We start from the raw sequence: 25910 nt of genomic DNA on the forward strand, positions 1-25910 counted from the left end.
TTTCAAATACTGTGCCAGCTACAAGTATATTGTTCACAAATCCATACTATATTGGCACTTGGATTCCCATAAATGTGTCATTACTATTAATGCCCTCCAGACATGGCCTGTACTGGTAATGCTGCTTACTGAATACAGTAGGCCTGGCTTTGTTTAAAAGGCTTGGCAGCAGCAAATAGGCGATTCTCGTAAATCCCTAAAAGTTAACGACAATAATGCCTGCTAATGGACAAGTTAGCAGTTAAACCCCTATAGCCCCTAGCAGTTAAACCCCTATTCTAATTTCAATATTTTCTCACAATCTAGAAAGAAACAGGTGCTAGCTAAAAGGGTAATACTAACATTAATACTACTACCATGGTATATACCATGGTTTATAAAAAGTCGCCACCCAGCTCTTTTAGCTGCCCAGTGCATTTTAAAGGCAGAAATACAGAAGGATAAGCAAATGAAAGTCCCAGGCAATTGCCCAGGTGTTGATGTTGCCATAAAGCTTCATATTCAGACAGGAAGAATGAGATTGAAAGTGTAATTACTCAAGTAATTCCATATCTTCCCCAAAGATCATGTCAGCCCCCCCCCCCCTACTAGCTTTGACTTTGCTGATAGGTACTTTGAGGAAAAATGTACAGTTGAAGTCGGAAGTTTACATACACCTTAGCCAAATACATTTAAACTCAGTTGTTCACAATTCCTGACATTTAATCCTAGTGAAAATTCCCTGTCTTAGGTCAGTTAGGATCACCACTTTATTTTAAGAATGTGAAATGTCAAAATAATAGCAGTGATTTATTTCAGCTTTTATTTTTTTCATCACATGCCCAGTGGGTCAGATGTTTACATACATTCAATTAGTATTTGTTAGCATAGCCTTTAAATGGTTTAACTTGGGTCAAATGTTTTAGGTAGCCTTCCACAAGCTTCCCCCAATAAGTTGGGTGAATTTTAACCCATTCCTCCTGACAGAGCTGGTGTAACTGAGTCAGGTTTGGAGGCCTCTTTGTTCGCACCCGCTTTTTCAGTTCTGCAAACAAATTGTCTATGGGATTGAGGTCAGGGCTTAGTGATGGCCACTCCAATACCTTGACTTTGTTGTCCTTAAGCCATTTTGCCACAACTTTGGAAGTATGCTTGGGGTCATTGCCCATTTGGAAGACCCATTTGCGACCAAGCCCTTTTTCCTCCAAACATAACGATGGTCATTATGGCCAAACAGTTCTATTTTTGTTTCATCAGACCAGAGGACATTTATCCAAAAAGTACAATCTTTGACCCCATGTGCAGTTGCAAACCGTAGTCTGGCTTTTTATGGCGGTTTTGGAGCAGTGGCTTCTTCCTTGCTGAGCGGCCTTTCAGGTTATTATTCTTGCGTGCTATTGTTTGTACAGATGAACGTGGCACCTTCAGGCATTTGGAAATTGCTCCCAAGAATGAACCAGACTTGTGGATGTCCACTTTTTTTCTGAGTTCTTGGCTGATTTCTTTTGATTTTCCCATGATGTCAAGCAAAGAGGCACTAAGTTTGAAGGTAGGCCTTGAAATACATCCACAGGTACACCTCGAATTGACTCAAATGATGTCAATTAATCAGAAGCTTCTAAAGCCATGACATTTCTGGAATTTTCCAAGCTGTTTAAAGTAGAGGTCGACTGATTAATCGGCAGTGCCGATTTTCAAGTTTTCATAACAATCGGTAATTGTCATTTTTGGACTACGATTACTTTGCACTCCACGAAGAGACTGCGTGGCAGGCTGACGCGAGTGCAGCAAAGAGCCACGGTAAGTTGCTAGCTAGCATTAAACTTATCTTACAAAAAACAATAAATCTTAACATAATCACTAGTTAACTTCACATGGTTGATGATATTACTAGTTTATCTAGCTTGTTCTGCGTTGCATATAATCAATGCGGAGCCTGTTAATTTATCATCGAATCACACCTACTTCGCCAAACGTGTGATGATTTAACAAGAGCATTCGTGAAAAAAGCACTGTTGCACCAATGTGTACCTAACTATAAACATCAATGCCTTTCTTAAAATCAATACACAAGTATATATTTTTTTACCTGCATATTTAGTTAATATTGCCTGCTAACATGAATTTCTTTTAACTAGGAAAATTGTGTCACTTCTCTTGTGTTCCGTGCGAGCAGTCAGGGTATATGCAGCAGTTTGGGCCGCCTGGCTCGTTGCGAACTGTGTGAAGACCATTTCTTCCTAAGAAAGACCGTAATTAATTTGCCAGAATTCCACATAATTATGACATTACATTGAAGGTTGTGCAATGTAACAGCAATATTTAGACTTAGGGATGCCACCCGTTAGATAAAATACGGAACCGTTTCGTATTTTACTGAAAGAATAAACATTTTGTTTTCAAAATGATAGTTTCCGGATTTGACCATATTAATGACATAAGGCTCGTAGTTCTGTGTGTAAATTATATTATAAGTAAGTCTATGATTTGATATTTTATAGAGCAGTCTGAGTGGTGGTTTGCAGCAGCAGGCTCGTAAGCATTCATTCAAACATAATTTATCTGTGTTTCCCAGCAGCTCTTCATTGTGCTTCAAGCATTGGGCTGTTTATGACTTCAAGTCTATCAACTCCCGAGATTAGCCTGGCACTACTGAAGTGCCTATAAGAACATCCAATAGTCAAAGGTATATGAAATACAAATGATTTAGAGAGAAATAGTCCAACAATTCCTATAATAACTGCAACCTAAAACTTCTTACCTGGGAATATTGAAGACTTATGTTAAAAGGAACCATCAGCTTTCATATGTTCTCATGTTCTGAGCAAGGAACTTAAACGTTAGCTTTTTTACATGGCACATATTCATGGCACACTTTTACTTTCTTCTCCAACACTGTGTTTTTGCATTATTTAAACCAAATTGAACATGTTCCATTATTTATTTGAGACTAAATAGATTTTATTTATGTATTATATTCAGTTAAAATAAGTGTTCATTCAGTATTATTGTAATTGTCATTATTACAAATATATATATATATATATATATATATATAAAAATAATCGGCCGATTATCGGCATCTGCTTTTTTTTGGGTCCTACAATAATCGGTATAAATATCGGCGTTGAAAAATCATATTCGGTCGACCTCTAGTTTAAAGGAATTTTCCAATCTGTTTAACTTCTTCGCTCTTTTCATTTTTGGATAAAAAACGTTCCCGTTTTAAACAAGATATTTTGTCACGAAAAGATGCTTGACTATGCATGTAATTGACAGCTTTGGAAAGAAAAAACTCTGACGTTTCCAAAACTGCAAAGATATTATCTGTGAGTGCCCCAGAACTAATACTACAGGCGAAACCAAGATGAAATTTCATACAGGAAATGGTCCAGATGTTGAATGCCCTGTGTTCCAATGTCTCTTTATATGGCTGTGAATGCGCCAGGAATGAGCCTGCACTTTCTGTCGTTTCCCCAAGGTGTTTGCAGCATTGTGACGTATTTGTAGGCATATCATTGGAAGATTGACCATAAGAGACTACATTTACCAGGTGACGGCCGGTGTCCTCCGTCGAAATTATTGCGCATTCCATTTTTTCAGAGGAGAAACCAAACTGCCACGAATGATTTATCGTCGATAGATATGTGAAAAACACCTTGAGGATTGATTCTAAACAACGTTTGCTGTCGATATTATGGAGTTAATTTGGAAAAAAAAGTTTGCGTTGTAATGACTTAATTTTAGGGTTTTTTCTTACCCAAACATAATGAACAAAACGGAGCGATTTGTCCCACACAAATAACATTTTTGGAAAAACTGAACATTTGCTATCTTACTGAGAGTCTCCTCATTGAAGTTCTTCAAAGGTAAATGATTTTATTTGAATGCTTTTCTTGTTTTTGTGAAAATGTTGCATGCTGAATGCTAGGCTTAATGCTATGCTAGGCTATCGATACTCTTACACAAATGCTTGTTTAGCTATGGTTCAAAAGCATATTTTGAAAATCTGAGATGACAGTGTTGTTAACTTATTGCGTCGAGCCAACCCGGATCCGGTATCATGACTACAGCCTCAAGCCCATTACCATAACGCAACGTTAAATATTCATGAAAATCGCAAATTAAATTAAATCAATATGCTAGCTCTCATGCTTAGCCTTTTGTTAACAACACTGTCATCTCAGAATTTCAAAAATATGCTTCTCTACCATAGCAAACTAGCATTTAGCATTTAGCGTTAGCATTTAGCATTTAGCGTTTGCATTAGCAGACAACATTTTCACAAAAACCAGCAAAAACATTCAATAAATCATTTACCTTTGAAGAACTTTGGATGTTTTCAATGAGGAGACTCAGTTAGATAGCAAATGTTCAGTTTTTCCTGAAAGATTTTTTGGGCTGGAGAAATCGGTCCGTTTGGTGCGTCACGTTTGGCTACCAAAAAAAAACGAAAATTCAGTTATCCAAACGCCGAACATTTTTCCAAATTAACTCCATAATATCGACTGAAACATGGCAAACGTTGTTTAGAACCAATCCTCAAGGTGTTTTTCATATATTTCTTCAATGATGTATCGTTCCTGGAAGTATGAGTCTCCTTCTGTATCGCATGGTAAAATAATTGCCACTGGGAATTACGCACCAAATTAGACAAAGGACACCGGACGGCCCCCTGGCAAATGTAGTCTCTTATGGCCAATCTTCCAATGATATGCCTACAAATACGTCACAATGCTGCAGACATCTTGGACGAACGGCAGAGCGCATAAGCTCGTTCACAGCATATTCACAGCCATACAAGGAGACCAGAGTAAAACAGAGCGTCAAAAATCCTGCTCATTTCCTGTTTGAAGTTTCGTCTTGGTTTCGCCTGTAAAATCAGTTCTGGGACACTCACAGATAATATCTTTGCAGTTTTGAAAACGTCAGAGTGTTTTCTTTCCAAAGCTGGTAATTATATGCATAGTCGAGCATCTTTTCGTGACAAAATATTGCGCTTAAAACGGGCACGTATTTTTATCCAATAATGACATAGCGCCCCCATAGGTTGAAGAGGTTAACAAAAGGCTAAGCTTGAGAGCAAATATATTTATTTTATTTAATATGTGATTTTCATGAGTAGTTAACGTTGTGTTATGGTAATGAGCTTGAGGCTGTATTCACGATCCCGGATCCGGGATGGCTAGAATCAAGGTTAAAGGCACAGTCAACATAGTGTATGTAAATGTCTGACCCACTGGAATTGTGATACAATGAATTATAAGTGAAATAATCTGTCTGTAAACAATTGTCATGCACAAAGTAGATGTCCTAACTGACGAGTTTTAATGACTCCAATCCAAGTATGTATGTAAACTTCCGACTTCAACTGTACTTACTATGCCTGTGATATGTGGTTGTCCTACCTAGCTATCTTAAGATAAATGCACTTAACTGTAAGTCGCTCTGGATAAGAGCATCTGCTAAATGAATAAAATGTAAATGTTTGGTCTCTTACGGGTCAACTATCTTCTGTAACACCCACCACATAGGACACACAAACCCTGCCACAACACAAGACAGTGAGCAGAGACAAACACCTACCAACCACTGCACTAGTATCCCACATGTAACTCACAGCAAATGTAATCTCGTTCCCAGAAACTTTGTGCAATGGACTGGGAACGAGGTTTCACCAAACTGCTTACATACAGTAGTGGCAAGAAAAAGTATGTGAACCCTTGGAATTTCTCCATAAATTGGTCATAAAAATTGATCTGATCTTCATCTGACAGACAAACAGTATGCTTAAACTAATAACACACAAATGGTTGTATTTTTCTTGTCTATATTGAATACACCATGTAAACATTCACAGTGTAGGTTGGAAAAAGTATGTGAACCCCTAGGTTTATGACTTCTACAAAAGCTAATTGGAGTTAGGAGTCAGCTAACCTAGAATACAATCATTGAGACAAGATTGGAGAGTAGAATGCTGCCCTGCCCTATAAAAAACACTCCCAAAATTTGAGTTTGCTATTCACAAGAAGCATTGCCTGATGTGAACCATGCCTCAAAGAAAAGAGATCTCCGATGACCCAATATAAAGATTTGTTGACTTGCATAAAGCTGGAAAGGGTTACAAAAGTATCTAAAAGCCTTGATGTTCATCAGTCCACGGTAAGACAAATTGTCTATAAATGGAGGAAGTTCAGCACTGTTGCTACTCTCCCTAGGAGTGGCCGTCCTGCAAAGATGACTGCAAGAGCAGAGTGCAGAATGCTCAATGAGGTTAAGAAGAATACTAGAGTGTCAGCTAAAGACTTACAGAAATCTCTGGAACATGCTAACTTCTTTGTTGATGAGTCTACGATACGTAAAACACTAAACAAGAATGGTGTTCATGGGAAGAAGCCACTGTTGTCCAAAAAAAACATTGCTACACGTCTGAAGTTCGCAAAAGAGCATATGGGTGTTCCACAGTGCTACTGGCAAAATATTCTGAGGACAGATGAAACTAAAGTTGAGTCGTTTGGAAGGAACACACAACACCATATGTGGAGAAAAAAAGGCACAGCACACCAACATCAACCTCATCCCAACTGTCAAGTATGGTGAAGGGAGCATTGTGGTTTGAAGCTGCTTTGCTGCCTTAGGGCCTGGACAGCTTGCTATTATCGACGGAAGAATGAATTCCCAAGTTTATCAAGACACTTTGCAGTAGAATCTGTCCGCCAATTGTAGAATCTGTCCCTCAATTGAAGCTCAACAGAAGTTGGGTGATGCAACAGGACAACGACCCAAAACACAGAAGTAAATCAACAACAAAATGGCTTCAACAGAAGAAAACATGCCTTCTGGAGTGGCCCAGTCAGAGTCCTGACCTCAACCCGATTGAGATGCTGTAAGAGCACGTTTCACACCAGACATCTCAAGATTATTGCTGAACTGAAACAGTTTTGTAAAGAGGAATGGTCCAAAATTCCTCCTGACTGTTGTGCAGGTCTGATCCGCAACTACAGAGAATGTTTGGTTGAGGTTATTGCTGTGTTCAATAAAGACATGAAAACATATAATTGTTTGTGTGTTATTAGTTTAAGCAGACTGTGTCTGTCTATTGTTGTGACTTAGAGGTAATTCCAAAGGGTTCACATACGTTTTCTTGCCCCCCCCTGACTTCTGGTAGAAAAGGACCAGGGAATATTCGCACATGAGCACGGCGCAGCATACATAGGGCAGGCATCGCAGGTACTGCAGGTAGTGCCACATCAGGATGGAGCCCTTGCCTTGCTGCCGGAAGGTGCGGTGGACAGCAAGTACATGGAGGTGGACCATGGGGCTTGTGGAGGGTGAGAGCATCCTGAAAAAGGAGGGAGAGAAGGCTGAGTTTTGAGTGCATGAGTGCAATGTGAGATCACCCGACTAACCATTTATCATTGTCATGGAGTTTTTTTCATGATCAGCTCTATTGAACCCTGAATTGACAGGTTTGTTTATGTGGATATATGGTTGGTTGTGTGGATGTAAGGTTGGTTATGTGGATATAAGGTTGTTGCATTCTCTGATTTTGAGGTGTTTTATATAAAAACCTTAGAAGTCACTGTGCTAAATAAATATTGTACTTATCTATTGATAAAATACCACATTGAAGTACATCCTCAAAGCGTGTCTTTTTATTAATTGGGTAGGCTACCAAAAGTCATTCATTATATTAAAGACAATGTCCCACTTCTTTAACACATTTTGACTTGGGGCTTACCATGGCTAGTTTCTCCTGGTCCCACAGTGGCAACAAGGTGTCCCTCCTCAAACTGACAGCTCAGGGCACAGCGTCAGGAAGTGACACACCTCATCCAAGTGGAGCGGACACTCCAGACACAGAGATGAAGGCTGAGGAAGGCAGACAGACAACACAAGTCCATGACCAAGTACACACATAGTTGCTTAGTCTGAATCTCAGTTTGCTTACTTCCAACTACATACTTGGTGAAATGAATCCAAATCATGACTGACTGACTGTTTGATTGTCATGAATTTGGTTGGTATCCAAAGATTTATTCCCAAAATGTATATTAGCCTAGTCTATAAAACATGTAAAAGTAAACGTTATACGTAAAGCACCTCATCTTTAAATAGTCTACATTTGACAAGTCCAAATAATGACATAGCATATTTTTTTCCCCCAAAACATCAAATAAACTTTTTAAAGTCTAGGTACAAAGTTGTAAAGAAAAACGACGAGTATTGGGGTAAAAACAAGTTATACATTTGAGTAAGTTAAAAGTTGTTACCCTCTCTCTCGATCACACTGATTGCGTCCTCCGGGCGGAGGCAACGGAACTCGCTGGCCGGGAGTGTGTGGCGACGCCAGCGCCTGGGGAGGTGGAACCCATGGGAGGGCGCATTTGGAGACTAGATTTCAGGAAAGGCAGGGCACTGACTGTCGACATGGTGTCTGATCGAAGTTCCAAGCTCTTAAATCAAATAAAAATGGTAAACTTTTCATTATAATTTCTACTTGGGTATTGAATGACTGCCTGTCTCTGATATCTGCTCCACTCAAGTGATCCAAGTGAAGAAGGGTTGTGCGTAAAGTCTGAGGTTAATGTGGTGCGCCGTGTGTATATATATATATACCTTTGGCGCTTAAGCGCTATTGGGCATAAATTAACAAACTGGATGACCAAATTCTGGGAGAATACCTGTCAACAACAAACATATTTACCCAGATTTATTGGGGATATTCGTCACTTGTGTTTGGAATTAGCCTCCTGTAACGATATAAACTAATGGATCGGCTTTTGGCTACGCCTACCTATCACCCATTTTCAGTTATGTTATCTATATCTATAAATGACAATTTACATATAGGTCTAAAAATGCAGTGTAATGATGGGTACAATTTTGGCCTTCTATACTGAATGAAAAAATATTAACACACATGCCACAATTTCAAAGATTTTACTCTGTTACAGGTCATATAAGGGAATCAGTCAATTGAAATAAACTAGTTATATTAGGCCCTAATCTATGGATTTCACATGACTGGGAATACAGATATGCATCTGTAGATCACAGATTTTTTTTTAAATTAAAGGTAGGGGTGTGGATCAGAAAACTGTATCTGATGTGACCGTGGCTTGTGGAATGTAGTCCCAATCCTCTTCAATGGCTGTGCGAAGTTGCTGGATATTAGCAGGAAGTGGAACACACTGTCTTACTTGCCGATCCAGAGCATACCAAACATGCTCAATGGGTGACATATCTGGTGAGTATAGAGGCCATGGAAGAACTCTGACATTTTCAGCTTCCACATGAGGTGATGGCAGCGGATGAATGGCACGACAACGGGCCTCAGGATCTTGTCACGGTATTTCTGTGCATTCAAATTGCTATCGATAAAATGCAATGGTGTTTGTTGTCTGTAGCTTATGCCTGCACATACCATAACCCCACCGCCACCATGGTCACTCTGTTCACAACATTGACATCAGCAAATCGCTCGCCCACACAACGCTATACACGTGGTCTGCGATTGTGAGGCCGATTGGACATACTGCCAGATTCTCTAAAACGACGCTAGAGGTGGCTTATGGTAGAGAAACTAACATTCAATGATCAATTATCTGGTAGACATTCCTGCAGTCAGCATGCCAATTGCATGCTCCTTCAAAACCTGAGACATCTGTGGCATTGTGTTATGTGACAAACTGCACATTTTAGAGTGGCCTTTTATTGTCCCCTGCACATCATTGTGTAATGATCATGGTGTTTAATCAGCTTCTTGATATGCCACACCTGTCAGTTGAATTAATTATCTTGGCAAAGGAGAAATGCTCACTAATAGGAATGTGAACAAATTTGTGAACAACATTTTTGAGAAATAAGCTTTTTGTGCATATGGAAAATGTCTGGGATCTTCTTTTTCCGCTCATGAAACATGGGACCAACACTTTACATGTTGTATTTATATTTTTGCTCAGTGTATAATTTCAAACATATGTGGAGAATATGCTGTGTGTCATTTTTAAAATGCCCATTTTATTTAAATGTTGATATCAACACCACTCTATCAGAATGTTCTTCATGGAATAGGTCTACTGGTGATTGTATTATAAATCCTATTGTTTGCTCTCATCTATTTACCAAACGTCATGTGACTCAAATAAGGGAACCTTTTCAATTGGGCATCAATTGTCTCGAGATTGTGGTTCATATTTTTTTTCCCCCATGTAAGAGTTTGTTGATCATTATTTCAGTTTGCATGTATAGTTTACGTTGTTGACCAATGCGAAATGAGTCTTGTTTTTCTTATTCTACCTGATAAATGCAGGTATTGAACAAGAGTTAGCCTCTGTATTTGTTGGAATCCCCTTTGCACAAAATAGAATAGGCTTCTGGCATTATATACATTTTTATAAATGAATATGCTTTGCCATTGTGCAGAAACGCGTATATTTGCGCTTGACAAATAAGACAAACGTCCTCATATGCCCCCCCACGTTAGCCTACACAACACAACTACAGTGTCAGGCACGGTATGCACAAAATATGTTATTTTATGCCACAATCCTGTGTTAAAAACCATGGCTGTGTCTGCAATAAGCCAATTTCAGCACTCGAACACTGACACCAAGTGGCGAAAATTGCTCCATTCATGCTTTTTGGTGAAGTGCGCGCATAGAATGCATATTCAGGCCCGGGCTACAGACTTGTTGATGAAATTGGCGTCTTCTCTTTCATCATGTTTGCATTTCTGTAATAAATTCTATAAAAAATACCATTATCATGCCTGTGATATTGAATTAACTTTATTGTCAATAGGCCGTGACTTGTCCTAAGGGGGACCCTAATTATATGAAATTGGCCACATTGCACCATACATTTGTATCATCATATAGCTAGCAGCACCTGACTATAAATACACCTGCATATAAAGAAAGAGGTGTTATAATAACTGTGTGATATAACTGTCTGCTGTCTCAGACTGATTTATTCAGAGTCAAACCCACGCTGTAATAAAAAAAACACCTCTGTCAATTTGACAGGCCCTAGACCTCTGGGTGCGTTTACGCAGCGCGCGCCCTATCGACGTAAACACGTGCACTTCCATGGTTACAGGTTTCTCTTTTTTCTTCTCCACCATCAGTCTCCCTTTATCGCATTATTCCCTGACAACTGCAGCGATGGCGGAACCCGTGGCATCGGACGCAATAGCAACAGACGCAGCTCTTTCTCCGGCTGTAAGCCCCGGTTCAGAGCCTCCATCCATGGCGCTCTCTCCTTCTGCAGGCGGCTCCCAGCGGCTTCTTTTCTCCCACGATTTGGTGTCAGGTCGGTATCGCGACTTGGTCCGGTTCGGCCTAGTCAGAATGATACAAGGCGAGGAGGAGTTTGATTCAGACTCGGACCTCGACGATGGCGGAGGTAGAGGCGGTGTAGGAGGTGGCTGTATCCCCTGTAACTCGGACACCGAGAGCAGTGTCGTGGACAGCCTGGCACCGCTGGGAAGGGGTTTTGTCCGGGTGCAGTGGTACCCAGAAGGAGGGAAACAAGACATACGGGAAACAAAGGTAATTGTCTGCTAACGTTAGCTAACTAGCCACAATATGTGTTAAACGCTGGAGGCAACATTAGTTAGCTAGCTTCAAGCACGATGTGTGTTTTGCCTTTATTGACAGATAACGTTAGCTGGTTAAATTAATTAGTAACGTTACACCGCCACGGGTTTAGCACGCTATAACCGGCATTGCGAACGTTTTGTCCGCGCGCTTGTGTATTTGTTACAATTACTGTACCTAGCTTCAGCATTTTGCCCACATTTATTGAAATGTGCAGTACAACTGGGTGTGACTTAGCAGGCTTGGCTAGCTAACTTTTTATTACTGAGCGCTGGTATAACGATTAGCTAGTTTGTTAGTATCATTGGCATATTGTTAGTTATACCCAAATACATGACTTACTCCACTAACCAGTTTAGCTAACTGACAGGTTTGCTAGGCTAACTTATAAGATAATTAAACGAACATTGCTGATAAATTAGATAGCTAGTTTGCATCTCAGGTTTTAAGTAAATGAATCATTGACACCTTTTGTAGAAGAGGGAACACTTGCTAAAACTGCTGCTTAAACAATGAGAGAAAGGACTTTAACTGAATAATGTAAGGTGGTCTCTAGCTGATGCTGTATCTGACACTGACAGCTCAAACTAGCCATGACCCATCATCACATTACAGGAGATTGCTGAGATTATATCACTGACGGAACAATGACCCAGATGTTTAACCGGATTTATAAACCTGAAGCATCTGGTTGACGTTTTCACTCACCACCAAATGTGATGAGCAGAAGCCCAGTTTCCGGCAGTGGGAGGACATGGGATGAGACTTGATGCACATTTTGTAATCGATTAAGCATATTTGATCTCAATGCAGGTTTCTGTTCCCAAAAGAGACTGTTGTTTACGAGTGCCAGGGCGAATTGAGTTATTGCACACGCGTAGGCCTTCTCTAACGGAATATGTAAATACATGCTAGAATGCGTCAATAGGATCTCGCTAGCTCGTGCTGGGTTCTGCCCACCTCCTTGCTTGTTCTGCCCACTATTATTAATTTGCTACCATTTGAAACAGGCTGTGGTTTATCTTGGGTTAGTTATAAAAATCTTTGATTCTATGCTATCCCTCCACTACACGAGGAGTCAGTTTAATCAAAGATACTGATGGTGTAATGTTAGTTTTCCATTGACCAAAGGCAGTTTTAAAGTGGATAACATCCTGCATGACTGCCATTTTAAAGTGGATAGGTTTTCGCTGACGTTTAATTTTTAACTATACAAAGCTATAAATTGTATTTATCCTTGCCTATGAATGCATTTCACATTAGCTACCTAACTTAGTCGGAAGCGAATTGAGGCTATTGCCTAGTATATTCATTATCAAATCAGGTAGCCATAAAACTATGCTCCCAAAAATGTACACTCAGTGTCTTATATGTGGTCTTAAGCATATTACATAAGGAAAGATAACCTATGCCATCATGTAAATAGGGTCCAATTGATTCACAACATTAATTCAAATATCCAAGCCCACAAAGCCCATGCATAAAAGCTTTGTCGAGCCAGTATCATTACAAACCAAATAGAGAGAGCTATTGACATAATGGGATTCAGTACTGCAGTAACAGGGAGCTCACTCCAGGGCCTTATGGAAAAGGGTCACACTGAGGGAGTGGAGCTGGGATGGGCTGGGCCTAGAAGATACTCACGGTGAACAGTGCAGGTAGGCCGTGCTGCTTTGTCCTCTGGGGTAAATGTGTAAAGTTCTAGCAATGGAGTCAGGGTCTGGAAGTCAGGACAAAGATCTAGTCATGTATCTGTGGGGATAACAATGGGTCGGGATGTTTACCTACACACAAACAAGGGTGACTGAGCTCTCTGTGACTTTGAATGATAGTCATGTTTTAGGCCTTAAACATTGCCCTCCGTGTGTGTTTTTGTCCATCCTTATCATTTTGTGTGTTTGTCTAGCTTGTGATCTGTGTGTATTTTTCTTCCCTGTGTGTGTGTGTCTGTTAGGCTGTCCATTAGGGTTGGGAATTGCCAGGGACCTCACGATACAATATTGCGACACTTGGGTGCCGATATATGTATATCGATCCTCATGGTTCTATATGTATTGCGATTCGTTGTTCCAAACATATTGCTCAATCTATGTCTACTGAAGAAGGACAAGAGTGCCATGAGAACTAGTTTTGATCAGTCATGGAAATAAAAGTGCTGAAAACAAATGGGCTCCCTATTTAAAAAGGAGATGGAAAATGACTGGAGTTTTGGTGCAGATGCAAAAATGATATTGTCAAAACAATATGATCCTTCGTCAAATAATATCCCGATGTGTGACTGTATCGATTTGGTTTCCCCCATCACTACTGTCAGTGTGCGTCCTCTGTCCACCTACTGCTCAGATGGTGTTTCTTCAGTCACATATTCTCTTGAGCAACTTAAATCATGACCAGGCCTCTAACTGCAGTATGCAAAAATGGCGTATTTCCAAGAAAGTTTGTCCTTTGACTGACTGCATTTTTTGCCTACCTTCCTTTGCTTTATACCCATTTTCACACTCTTTCGAGGGGGATGCATCAATGTGTACGAAAAGTCATAACCTCAGCCCTAGTTTTGCATAGCCATGCATCCAAAACACATTGTCACACCAACCTTTGGATGTCTGAAGAATTGGCTAGAATGGTGTGCAATTATTTTGTTGTTGTGGATTTTACATTTCAAGAACCTCCCCCCATGTGCTTGTGGAAGGGGTGCGGCGTTATGTTCGTCACTGTTTTGCGACTGGGTCGGACACATTTTGCAGAGTTGTTGCGTATGCTAGTTTGTAACATTGAAAAACTGAATTCTGTTTTGCCAGTGGTGTGCTCTATACACACAATCGAGTCATTGAAGGCACTACAACTCTTCTGCTTGATCACTACAAAAAAATATGTTATGACGTGTCTACTTACAGGCTATGGTAAAAGTTTAGTGTATCAAGTGTTGCCGACGGTCTCCGATTTATTGAAATTGGAAGTCACCACAAACACCGCATACATCGACCTATTTTGATGGGATTTTAATCAGCTATTCCCGACCACTGTTGTTCCTACGGCCCAAACTAATTAAGTGGGCACCTTTTTTGAGCTCCGCCCAAGCAAGGGATTGGTTTGAGGTGTTGTGAGGCGTCACTGGTTTCCACCCCTTTGTAGCTACTTTCTGCCATTGACTTCAAGGCCTTCCTATTAGGGAAGCCTGGCTACCTGAATCCCCGATCCACCAGCCTCGGTTTCCCTCACTGATACTGCAGTTATTATTCCCCAAAGGTTTTTTTTTACCAATGGGGAGTTAATTCAGGATTTGTATGGCAGATATCTACTTCAAGACAGAGAAAGTGAACAACAAATAGTCTCGACAAATGGGTAGATAGGCCTAAGGCTCAGTCTTGTGACGTGTTGTCTCAACTACGGATGCACAATATATCGGAATTGGTCGATATTAGCTAAAAATGGCAACATTGGTATCGGCCCGATGTTAAAAAATCGATGTCAAAGCTACCGTGCATACCTATATAACGTATGTACAGGACGTAATGACGGCACGTAATAGTTTGCGCAACACAGCATTCCTAACCTAGCCCACAATGTGTTGTTTGGATTGAGCAGTCAAGTCGTGTAGTCATCTGAAAGAGTAAGAGAATTTCAGTGAGACAACTCAAAGGTGAAATCCATTAAAGCCAATATAATGGAATTCATTGTTCTTACCAATCAACCGCTCTCTGTCATGGTGATGTTGGCTTCCACGAACTATGTGTTTTCAATATCGCGTTGGTAATAAAGCTTAATTTGTTCGACTGCAACTTCTGGGGTAGCTAGCTTTAGCTTGTTACCTAGCTAGCACCGATACAATCAGCCTGAAAACAATGACCAGTAGAAACTGCAGTCATTTTCATTATTCTTAGCAATGATTTAGGAATACTTGTAAGTATTGTTGTTCACCTATTGAAATTTAACTTCAGTTAATGAAAATAAATAGCTAGCCAGCTACTTAACACTGTTGCCCAAAGCTAACGTTATAAGCAGCCAGCGAGCTTTATCTGGCTAGTGAGGCTCCACCGGGTTATGTGTTGTGAAGCTAGCCACTATAAGGATTAGTCACAATAGTGGAATTTGCAGTTTGCCTTCAAAATAAAAGTATGTCATTGACAGTGATGCAAATGAATACAAATAGAATTATGCCATACTTTTATTTTGAAGGCAAGCCGCAAAGTCGACTTGTGGCTAATCCTTATTGTGGCTAGCTTCACATAGATGTGTCTGACCACCATAATCAAATAAGAACTGTCTTATAAAGTAGGGTTATTTTGGTTTACACCTAGCTATATAGTTAGCTAGTTAACTATATAGCTACTGAAACAGATGTCGTTTTGCTATGTTTTTGGGGAAGAACATTGTTTGCATCCATGAGCTAGCCAGATTTTTTTATGACCAGCACTGTAGGTGTGCGAGACAACTTTACCAGCATCATAGCATACGTACCAATGAATCGTTGTGACACATGAAATACGAGTGATCGTGTAATAACTACGTAAAAAATGTATGAATGTGTTAAATTATGTGACGTGTAGTCATATTCAGGTTCTGATTGGTCAAATAGTGTTGTTTGACACAAAACCTTTGACACACAACAGCCTGGATTCGAACCAGGGACAGTAGTGACGCCTCTTGCCGTGAGATACAGTGCCTTAGACTGCTGCGTCTGTGTGTGTGAAGCATTCTAGTATAGTTAAATAGTTAAAAGGCCACTAAAATTGTAATTATTGGTTATCATTATCAGGGTTTTTTTTGGCAAGGAAAATATTGTATATCGGTATCGGCCAAAAATGTAATATCTGTGCATCATTAGTCTCAACGTGACATATGCGTCCGTGAGGTAAAGTTGAACTAATTCCCTCTCGTATTCAGTTCCTCGCAGACATACTCAGAGATGGCGTAGTAGAAAAATAAGTGTCCAGTTGTGGTGCCAAGCTTGCATTTCCCACTGTTACCTCCTCTGTAGTTTATTTTTCTTCAGATGGAATCATATTACTCTTAATCAAGTTTCCCTGTGGAAACTTATTTAGATGCACGCTGCCGCCTCAACAACGGCAGACTGACACTATTTTATCTGCACTGTAATAAGCTATGCCTCTTTTTTTCCTATGAAATCTTAATTACATCTCCAAAAGGAGAGTATTGTATGATTGGTCTCAGATCTTCCACTGGTGTGGCACTGTTTCAATTAGAGGTTGACCGATTAATCGCCTTGGGCGATTTTCAAGTTTTCTTAACAATCGGTAAGTGGGCCTTTTTGGACGCTGATTATGGCCGATTACATTGCATTCCACGAGGATTGCAGCAACAAAAGGACCTTGTGGCTGCAAGGATCCAAGGTAAGTTGCTAGCTTGCATTAAACTTATCGAATAAAACACAATCAATCTTCACATAAACACATGGTTGATGATACTAGGTTAACTAGCTTGTCCTGCGTTGCATATAATCAATGTGGTGCCTGTTAATTTATCATCGAATCACAGCCTACTCCAACTTGATGATTTATTAAAAGCGCATTTACGGAAAAAGCACAATCTTACCACGAATGTACCTAACCATAAACATCAATGCCTTTCTTAAAATCGATGCACAGAAGTATATTTTTTTTAAAACCTGCATATTTAGTTAAAATAAATGCATAGTACCAGGCAATATTAAGTAGGGAAATTGTGTCACTTCTCTTGCGTTCATTGCAAGCAGAGTCCGGGTATATGCAGCAGTTTGGGCTGTCTGGCTCGTTGCTAACAGTGTGAAGACCATTTATTCCAAACAAAGACCGTACTAATTTGCCAGAATTTTACATAATTATGACAAGATTGAAGGTTGTGCAATGTAACAGTAGTATTTAGACTTAGGGTTGCCGCCCGTTCGATAAAATACAGAGCGGTTCCGTATTTCACTGAAAGAATAAACGTTTTGTTTTCGAAATTATAGTTTCCGGATTTTACCATATTAATGACCAACGGCTCGTATTTCTGTGTTAATTATAATTAAGTATATGATAGAGCAGTCTGACTGAGCGGTGGTAGGCAGCAGCAGGCTCATTCATTCAAACAGCAGCTCTTACCAGTGCTGGGATGCACAGGGCTGTTTATGACTTAAAGCCTATCAACTCCCGAGATTAGGCTGGCCTTTAAGAACATCTATAGTCAAAGGTATATGAAATATAAATGGTATAGAGAGAAATGGTCCTATAATTCCTAAAATATCTACAACCTAAAACTTCTTAACTGGGAATATTGAGGAACCAATAATATATATATTCCCAGAGGAACCACCAGCTTTCATATGTTCTCATGTTCTGAGCAAGTAACTTAAACATTAGCTTTTTTACATGGCACATATTGCACTTTTACTTCTCCAACACTGTTTTTGCATTATTTAAACCAAATTGAACATGTTTCATTATTCATTTGAGACTAAATTGAAAGGGATAACGAATCCAGTTCGTGTCGTCTGTTTAGGGAAAGTACCTGTGTAATTGTGCACCCAGCTCACTCAGGTGCTTCGCTTTATCACATTTGACATTGTCCGTAAGCTTGAGTTAATTTGCACGCAACAAAAAGAAAAATCACACAATGATGGAAAGATCTGTGTGTTGTCCTTGTTAATGCTGACAGAAAACAGCTCTAATCATAGCCTCAATTTTGTCCTGCACATTGAATATAGTTGCGGCGAGTCCCTGTAATCCTGGATTCAGATCATTCAGGTAAGAAAAAACATCACCCAGATAGGCCAGTCATGTGAGAAACTCGTCATCATGCAAGCGGTCAGACAAGTGAAAATGATGGTCAGTATAGCTACCCCTTTTTTTAAATGGTTGTATAGGAAGGGGCTTGGCACTCACAAAGGTGGGCTACAGTCACATTATAAACTGTACGAAGAACCCCATGTTTCAACCTTGCTGCCTTCAAGACTTAAGTGTGAAAAGCTGTTTATATTGAGCTCGGTTAAATGGAATAACCACTAACTGGCACTGCCCCCTGAATAGCAATAGTTACATTGCTAGCCTAGCAAGGACACTAGGACTGAAAATAGTGCCTCTTGACTATGAAGGACATTGTCTCGTCCCTCAATGAGGATAAGGGGCCTATTGAAGGTCTTTTACAGGGTTCATGCTGTGGAAGCCTGTGGCTGCCTTCAATTCAGTACAGTGAAAGTGAGCGCACAGCGGTATTGCTAGAACACTAGCTAACTCAGCCCCTTTTCTGCAGTACACTGTCTAGTACACTGTCTTCCTATGATAGGCTATCCAAGGCTATCACTGCAGCAGGTAGCTGACAGTGGAACGCAGGGCGTGGTACTGTGGTGGGGCGATGGTTTCCCTCCCACCCTCTTATCCCTTATTCAAGGCTGTGCTTGGAGACCGATCTGTCAGACAGAGGGGGCCTGAGGTGACCGTGACGCCCAGGCCAGAGGCTCCTCCCTGGGGGGATGGCGTTGGCCCTGGGGGTGGATGAGAAGTGGAGTGTGGCATAATGCTGGTAATGATGATGGGTTCAGAGGGGGATGAAGAGAGAAAGAGAGGGATGGAAAGTGTAAGGGGAGGGAGATGGAAAGAGAACGAGGGGTAATGAGAGGGGGCACGAGGGAGAGATACAGCACGGGGAGGGAAAGAAGAAGAGATGGGCTTGATCTAGGCAGATGGTTGCTATGCTAATGAAGAGCTTTTTGTCCTTAAGTTTTAAGGTCCCCCCTTCGGGCCCATTGGTTCTTTTTTTCCTTTTCCTTTTTTTATTTTACCAGGCTCTATTTTTAGTGTTTTTTTCTTGTTGCAGGCAGTTGCAGTTATAGGCCTAACCCTTTAGTTTGCTGAATAGGCCAATATCTATATATATTTTTTTACATTCAGACTTGGGAGTATTTGGTCTCTTTTTATTGTCCTGAAGGTAGAGTTCGGTACTTTCAGGATGCAGTTTAAAGGTATTGCTACAGCTAATCTATGCTAGGCTAAAATGCTGGTTATCAGCATTGACCAGTATTGTTCTTTATTTGTTTGCAAAGCGCTGACTCTGGTTTATCCAGGGTAATGAGTGAGCATTCCGTCACATAACGGCCTGTGTTGGGCACTGGAATGTAAATAATGGTGTGATATACATTAGGTATCACCACACAACTAGCTGAAAAAGCATTAGAGGTATGCTTTTTAGAGGCTTGTAAGCAGCAGCACAGTAATGATAAGATGAACAAGGCTCATGCTTTGTTTTTCTGACCTCGTCTCTCCCGCTCTGTCCCCTCTGGAGAACATGATGTCATACACAATCCGTGGTCCTATTTGTCACCTTTTTGCCCCGTCACCCACCCTGGTCTCATTTGCTGCTTTATTGGGCTGGCCTGTCTGCTAGTGATCTATGGGAAGTTGGAAGGATCCATCTCAGTGATGGGTTTGGGGAGGGTGCTTCACTCGCTGCCTTGCCTGCACAGTGAATCCCATCCTTCATCCTGGCCTGCCCTATCCCTCTCAGCAAGAGCTCTGGGATCACTTCGCTGGCCGAGACCAGAGTTTTCCCACACTTGGTCCTGGTGGCCCCACCTGGGTGCGCGTTTAGGTTTTTGCCTTCGCACTACACAGCTGATTCATATAACCAACACATCAAGCTTTGATTACTTGAATCCGCTGTGTAGTGCAAGGGCAAAAACCAAAACGTGAAACCGGGGGAGGCGGGGGATGGACCCTGGCCTATACAGTGGATGCCTTGTAATCCAGCGAGTTGACTGCAGTTAACATGCCCAGTCACTCCATGTGCTGATAACAGTAGCTAGCTAACCTTCTCCAATCATAGAGATATCAACCATCTTGTCATTGTTAGGTTAATAATTATCTAGCCAACTTATTAGCATGGTGCTTGAATAATTGCCATTAGCGGTTAGCCATTCCCTACTGAGGAGGCTTAAGATATCACAAATTAGGGTATCTGTATTTAGACATCGGATGATCCTAATTGACTTACAGTTAAGACTAAACAACTGACACCACCGTGATGTTATGTCAATTAACATGTGAGGAGAATGGCCTGTCTTCATGATGTTTGTTTTGACACAATTAGCATTAGCATCGCAGTCATTAGCCACATTAGCAAACTGAGGGTCTTTGCTACTATTTAGCTTTTTCGTTACTAGCCTCTTAGCTACTTAATAACCTGGTTCTAGCCCTGTAGTGCTCAGAGAATAGGCTAAACTGCAGGTCCTGTGGTTGACTATTAATGAAGTAATCTGGGACACCTTGCCACTGCCAAGTAGCCTCCATGTTCGAAGGGAGTGCTTGAGTAATGTTGAGCAGGTGCCAGGGCCTGAGCGTGGAGAGACACGCACACACACTGCTGGTCAGCCAAAGGCCTTAGGGTCCAGCTCTACACACACACACACACACACATGTCACACATTCACAAGCAGCCAGAACAAGGGATCATCAGCAGAGGGAGAGAAAGTGACAGGTCTGGAAGGTGAAGAGGCCCTGCAGCAGGTGGAGGAGAGGTTAGATTAGAAAAGAAGAGAAGCGGCGAAGTCATCTTGGATCCATCCTTCCCTATAGTCTAGGGGTCGAGAGAATGGCTTTGTTAACTCACTACAAAGATGTGAAATGATAAGCTGTCCTCCTTCTCCTATCCCTCTTCCCCTCCTCTCTGTCCCTGTGGAGTACTGTGCTGGAGAATGCAGAGCAGTGATGTAATGTGGAAGGGTTGTTGGCAACCACACCCCTCCTTGGATTATGTATCTGATGCTCACTCTCTCCCGGTCTCGTTCTCTCGGACACGCTCTCTTGCGCACTCTCTAAAAATTCAATTTAAAGGGCTTTATTGGCATTGGAAAAATATTGCCAAAGCAAGTGAAATAGATAATAAACTAAAGTGAAATAAACAATAACAAATGAACAGTAAAAATTACACTCACAACAGTTCCAATGAATCAAGTAATTTGAAATGTCATGATGTCTATATAAAGTGTTGTAATAATGATGTGCAAATAGTTGAAGTACATAAGGGAACATAAATTGAGGTTGTATTTACAATGGTGTTTGTTCTTCACTGGTTGCCCTTTTCTTGTGGCAACAGGTCTCAAATCTTGCTGCTGTGATTGCTCACTGGTATTTTAACCAGCTTGCTTAGAGGGGTTTTCTCCAGGTTCATCTCTCTGAAGGTGATGGCTTTGTTATGGAAGGTTTGGGGATCGCTTCCTTTTAGGTGGTTGTAGAATAACGGCTTTTTTCTGGATTTTGAAAATTAGCGGGTATCGGCCTAATTCTGCTCTGCATGCATTATTTGGTGTTTTACTCTGTAAACGTGGAATATTTTTGCAGAATTCTGCATGCAGTCTCAATTTGGTGTTTTGTGAATTCTTTGTTGGTGAGCTCACAACAGCAATGGGTTCTGTAACTGATTCAAGTATTTTTAGCCAGATCCTAATTGGAATATCACATTTTATTTTCCTTTTGATGGCATAGAAGTCCCTTCTTGCCTTGTCTCTCAGATCATTCACAGCTTTGTGGAAGTTACCTGTGGCGCTGATGTTTAGGCCAAGGTATGTATAGTTTGTCTGCTGGACCTTTTTTGGAACACCATTATTTTTATTTCACTGTCAGGGTCCAGTCTGACAATCTGTGCAGAAGATCTAGGTGCTGCTGTAGGCCCTCCTTTGTTGGGGACAGAAGCACCAAATCATCAGCAAATAGACATTTGACTTCAGATTCTAGTAGGGTGAGGCCGGACGCTGCAGACTGTTCTAGTGCCCTCGCCAATCTGTTTATATGTTGAAGTGGGTGGGGCTTAAGTTGCATCCCAGTCTCACGCCCCGGCCCTGTGGAAAGAAATGTGTGTTTTCTGCCCATGTTAACCGCACACTTGTTGTTTGTGAACACTGATTTTATAATGTCGTATGTTTTTCCGCCAACACCACTTTCCATCAATTTGTGTAGCTGTCCCTCATGCCAAATTTTTTAAATCAACAAAGCATGAGAAGACTTAGCGTTTTTGTTTCTTTGTCAATAAGGGTGTGCAGGGTGATTTACATTTGTCTGTTGTACGCTAATTTGGTAAAAAGCCAATTTGACATTTGCTAAGTACATTGTTTTCGCTGAGGAAATCTGCGTGTCTGCTGTTAATGATAATTCAGAGGATTTTCTCAAGGTTGCTGTTGATGCATATCCCACGGAAGTTATTGGTGTCAAATTTCTCTATTTTTGTGTATTGGAGTGATAAGTCCTTGGTTCCAAATATTGGGGAATATATCAGAGCTGAGGATGATAAGGTATAGCCAATTGGAATTTATGGTCTGTATATTTTAGCATTTCATTGAGGATACCATCAACCCCACAGGCTTTTTTGAGTTGGAGGGTTTGTATTCGAGGCCGGACGATTATGATTTTTCAACACCGATACCGATTATTGGAGGACCAAAAAAAGCCCATACTGATTAAATGGACAATTTTATTTTTATTTTTTTATTTATATATTTGCAATAATGACAATTACAACAATACTGAATGAACACTTTTATTTTAACTTAATATAATACAGACATAACATCAATTTAGTCTAAAATAAGTAATAAAACATGCCCAATTTGGTTTCAATAATTCAAAAACACAGTGTTGGAGAATAAAGTAAAAGTGCAATATGTGCTATGTAAAAAAGCTAACGTTTAAGTTCCTTGCTCAGAACATATGAGAGCTGGTGGTTCAATATTCCCAGTTCTTCAATATTCCCAGTTAAGAAGTTTTAGGTTGGAGTTATTATAGGAATTATGTGTTGACTTTCTCTCTATACCATTTGTATTTGATATACCTTTGACTATTGGATGTTCTTATAGGCACTTTAGTGAAGCAAGCGCTGTGACGCTAAGCGCTGTGACGCTAAGCGCTGTGACGCTAAGCGCTGTGAAGCAAGCGCAAAGCGCTGTGAAGCAAGCGCCATGCGCTGTGGAGGAAGCGCCATGCGCTGTGGAGGAAGCGCCATGCGCTGTGGAGGAAGCGCCATGCGCTGTGGAGCAAGCGCCATGCGCTGTGGAGCAAACGCCAAGCGCTGTGACGCTGTGACGCCATGCGCTGTGGAGCAAGCGCCGTGCGCTGTGGAGCAAGCGCCGTGCGCTGTGGAGCAAGCGCCATGCGCTGTGGAGCAAGCGCCGTGCGCTGTGGAGCAAGCGCTGTGGAGCAAGCGCCATGCGCTGTGGAGGAAGCGCCATGCGCTGTGGAGCAAGCGCCATGCGCTGTGGAGCAAACGCCAAGCACTGTGACGCTGTGGCGCCGTGCGCTGTGGAGCAAGCGCCGTGCGCTGTGGAGCAAGCGCCGTGCGCTGTGGAGCAAACGCCAAGCGCTGTGACGCCATGCGCTGTGGAGCAAACGCCAAGCGCTGTGACGCAAGCGCTGTGACGCCAAGCGCTGTGACGCCAGGCGCTGTGACGCCAAGCGCTGTGACGCCAGGCGCTGTGACGCCAGGCGCTGTGACGCCAGGCGCTGTGTCGCCAAGCGCTGTGACACTAGGCGCTGTGAAGCAAGCGCTGACGCTAGGCGCTGTGAAGCAAGCGCTAAACGCTGTGACGCAAGCTCCAAGCGCTGTGACGCAAGCTCCAAGCGCTGTGACGCAAGCGCCAAGCGCTGTGACGCAAGTGCTAAGCGCTGTGTCACAGCCCTTAGCGTCACAGCCCTTAGCGTCACAGCCCTTAGCGTCACAGCGCTTAGCGTCACAGCGCTTAGCGTCACAGCGCTTGCTTCACTAAAGTGCCTATTAGAACATCCAATAGTCAAAGGTATATCAAATACAAATGGTATAGAGAGAAAGTCAACGACACAAGCGCTAAGCGCCATGACGCAAGCGCCGTGAAGCAAGCACTGTGAGCTGTGACGCAAGTGCTGTGAAGAGCTGCTGGCAAAAGCAGTAAAGTTTGAATGAATGCTTACAAGCCTGCAGCTGCCTACTACCACTCAGTCAGACTGCTCTATCAAATCATGGACTTAATTATAATATAATAAACACAGAAATAAGAGCCGTTGGTCATATAATTTTGATACTTTCCGTATTTTATCGAACAGTTGGCAACCATAAGTCTAAATATTGCTGTTACATTACACAACCTTCAATGTTATGTCATAATTATGTAAAATTCGGACAAATTCGTTCGCAATGAGCCAGGTGGCCCAAACTGCTGCATTTACCCTGACTCTGCATGCAATGAACGCAAGAGAAGTGACACAATTTCCCTAGTTAATATTGCCTGCTAACATGAATTTCTTATCTAAATATGCAGGTTTAAAAAAATATACTTCTCTGCATTGATTTTACGAAAGGCATTGATGTTTATGGTTAGGTACATTCGTGCAACGATTGTGCTTTTTCTCGCGAATATGGGGCGGCAGGGTAGCCTAGTGGTTAGAGCATTGGACTTGTAACCGGAAGGTTGCAAGTTCAAACCCCCGAGCTGACAAGGTACAGATCTGTCGTTCTGTCCCTGAACAGGCAGTTAACCCACTGTTCCTAGGCCGTCATTGAAAATAAGAATTTGTTCTTAACTGGCTTGCCTGGTTAAATAAAGGTAAAATAAAAAAATTAAAAACGCAGGACAAGCTAGTTAACCTAGTATCATCAACTATGTGTAGTTACCTAGTGATGTTTTTATTAGATAAGTTTAATGCTAGCTAGCAACTTACCTTGGATCCTTGCTGCACTCGTGTAACAGGTGGTCAATCTGCCACGCAGTTTTCTCGTGCAATGCAATGTAAATCGGCCATAATCGGCCAAAACATCCCAATTACCGATTGTTAAACTAATCATGCCAATTTAATCGGCCAACCTCTAGTTTGTATTTCCTGTAGTTCATTCTCTCTCTGCCTCGCTCGCTCTCTCTGCCTCTCTGTGTGTGGTAAATGTGTGCACTGGGGACTTGTGAAGAAAGGCCGGCTGTCTACAGCCTCTCCCTCTGCTGTATTGACACCTCGGTCGGGGAGACAAGCTGGTTATGTCTGGCTTTCTTTCTCTCTGTTGTTTTTTTCCCTCCCCCTCTCTTTCCACCCCTCCTCTCCGTCTACCTACCTTTATCCGTCTGTCTCCCTCAGTCCTATTGCCCTGCCACTATTTTCACTCTGTCAGTAATTCTCTCTCTCGCTGCTGACCCTTCCTCAGCTCCCATCAGTTGTTCCAGAATAGTGGTTTTATACCAGACTATCACTTCTCTTAACTCCACCTGGTTCTCCTCTTCCCCAGGAGAACGGGTGTAAAGGCCTAGAACATTACCACACAGCCCCTCTAATGGAGCTGTGTGGTTCTCACTGTCTGGATCCATGGACCACCAGCTCTGTCAGACATGGCTGGTCTGCTGGAGATGGA

General features: G+C 41.6%; 1 protein-coding gene and 1 pseudogene across 1 annotated transcript in view; one reads left to right on the forward strand and one right to left on the reverse strand.

Moving 5' to 3' along the window:
- Positions 1–5482: 5482 nt before the first annotated feature.
- Positions 5483–15606, reverse strand: LOC118389392 (serotonin N-acetyltransferase-like; annotated as a pseudogene).
- Positions 11148–25910, forward strand: part of LOC118389217 ((E3-independent) E2 ubiquitin-conjugating enzyme UBE2O-like) — a 54875-nt gene continuing 40112 nt past the window's right edge. The window contains exon 1 of the mRNA XM_052526061.1: positions 11148–11534. Within this exon, the coding sequence (XP_052382021.1) occupies positions 11148–11534 (387 nt within the window). The remainder of the gene's footprint in view (positions 11535–25910) is intronic.

The sequence above is a fragment of the Oncorhynchus keta genome, chromosome 10 (assembly GCF_023373465.1).
Source record: "Oncorhynchus keta strain PuntledgeMale-10-30-2019 chromosome 10, Oket_V2, whole genome shotgun sequence".
Lineage (NCBI taxonomy): Eukaryota > Metazoa > Chordata > Actinopteri > Salmoniformes > Salmonidae > Oncorhynchus > Oncorhynchus keta.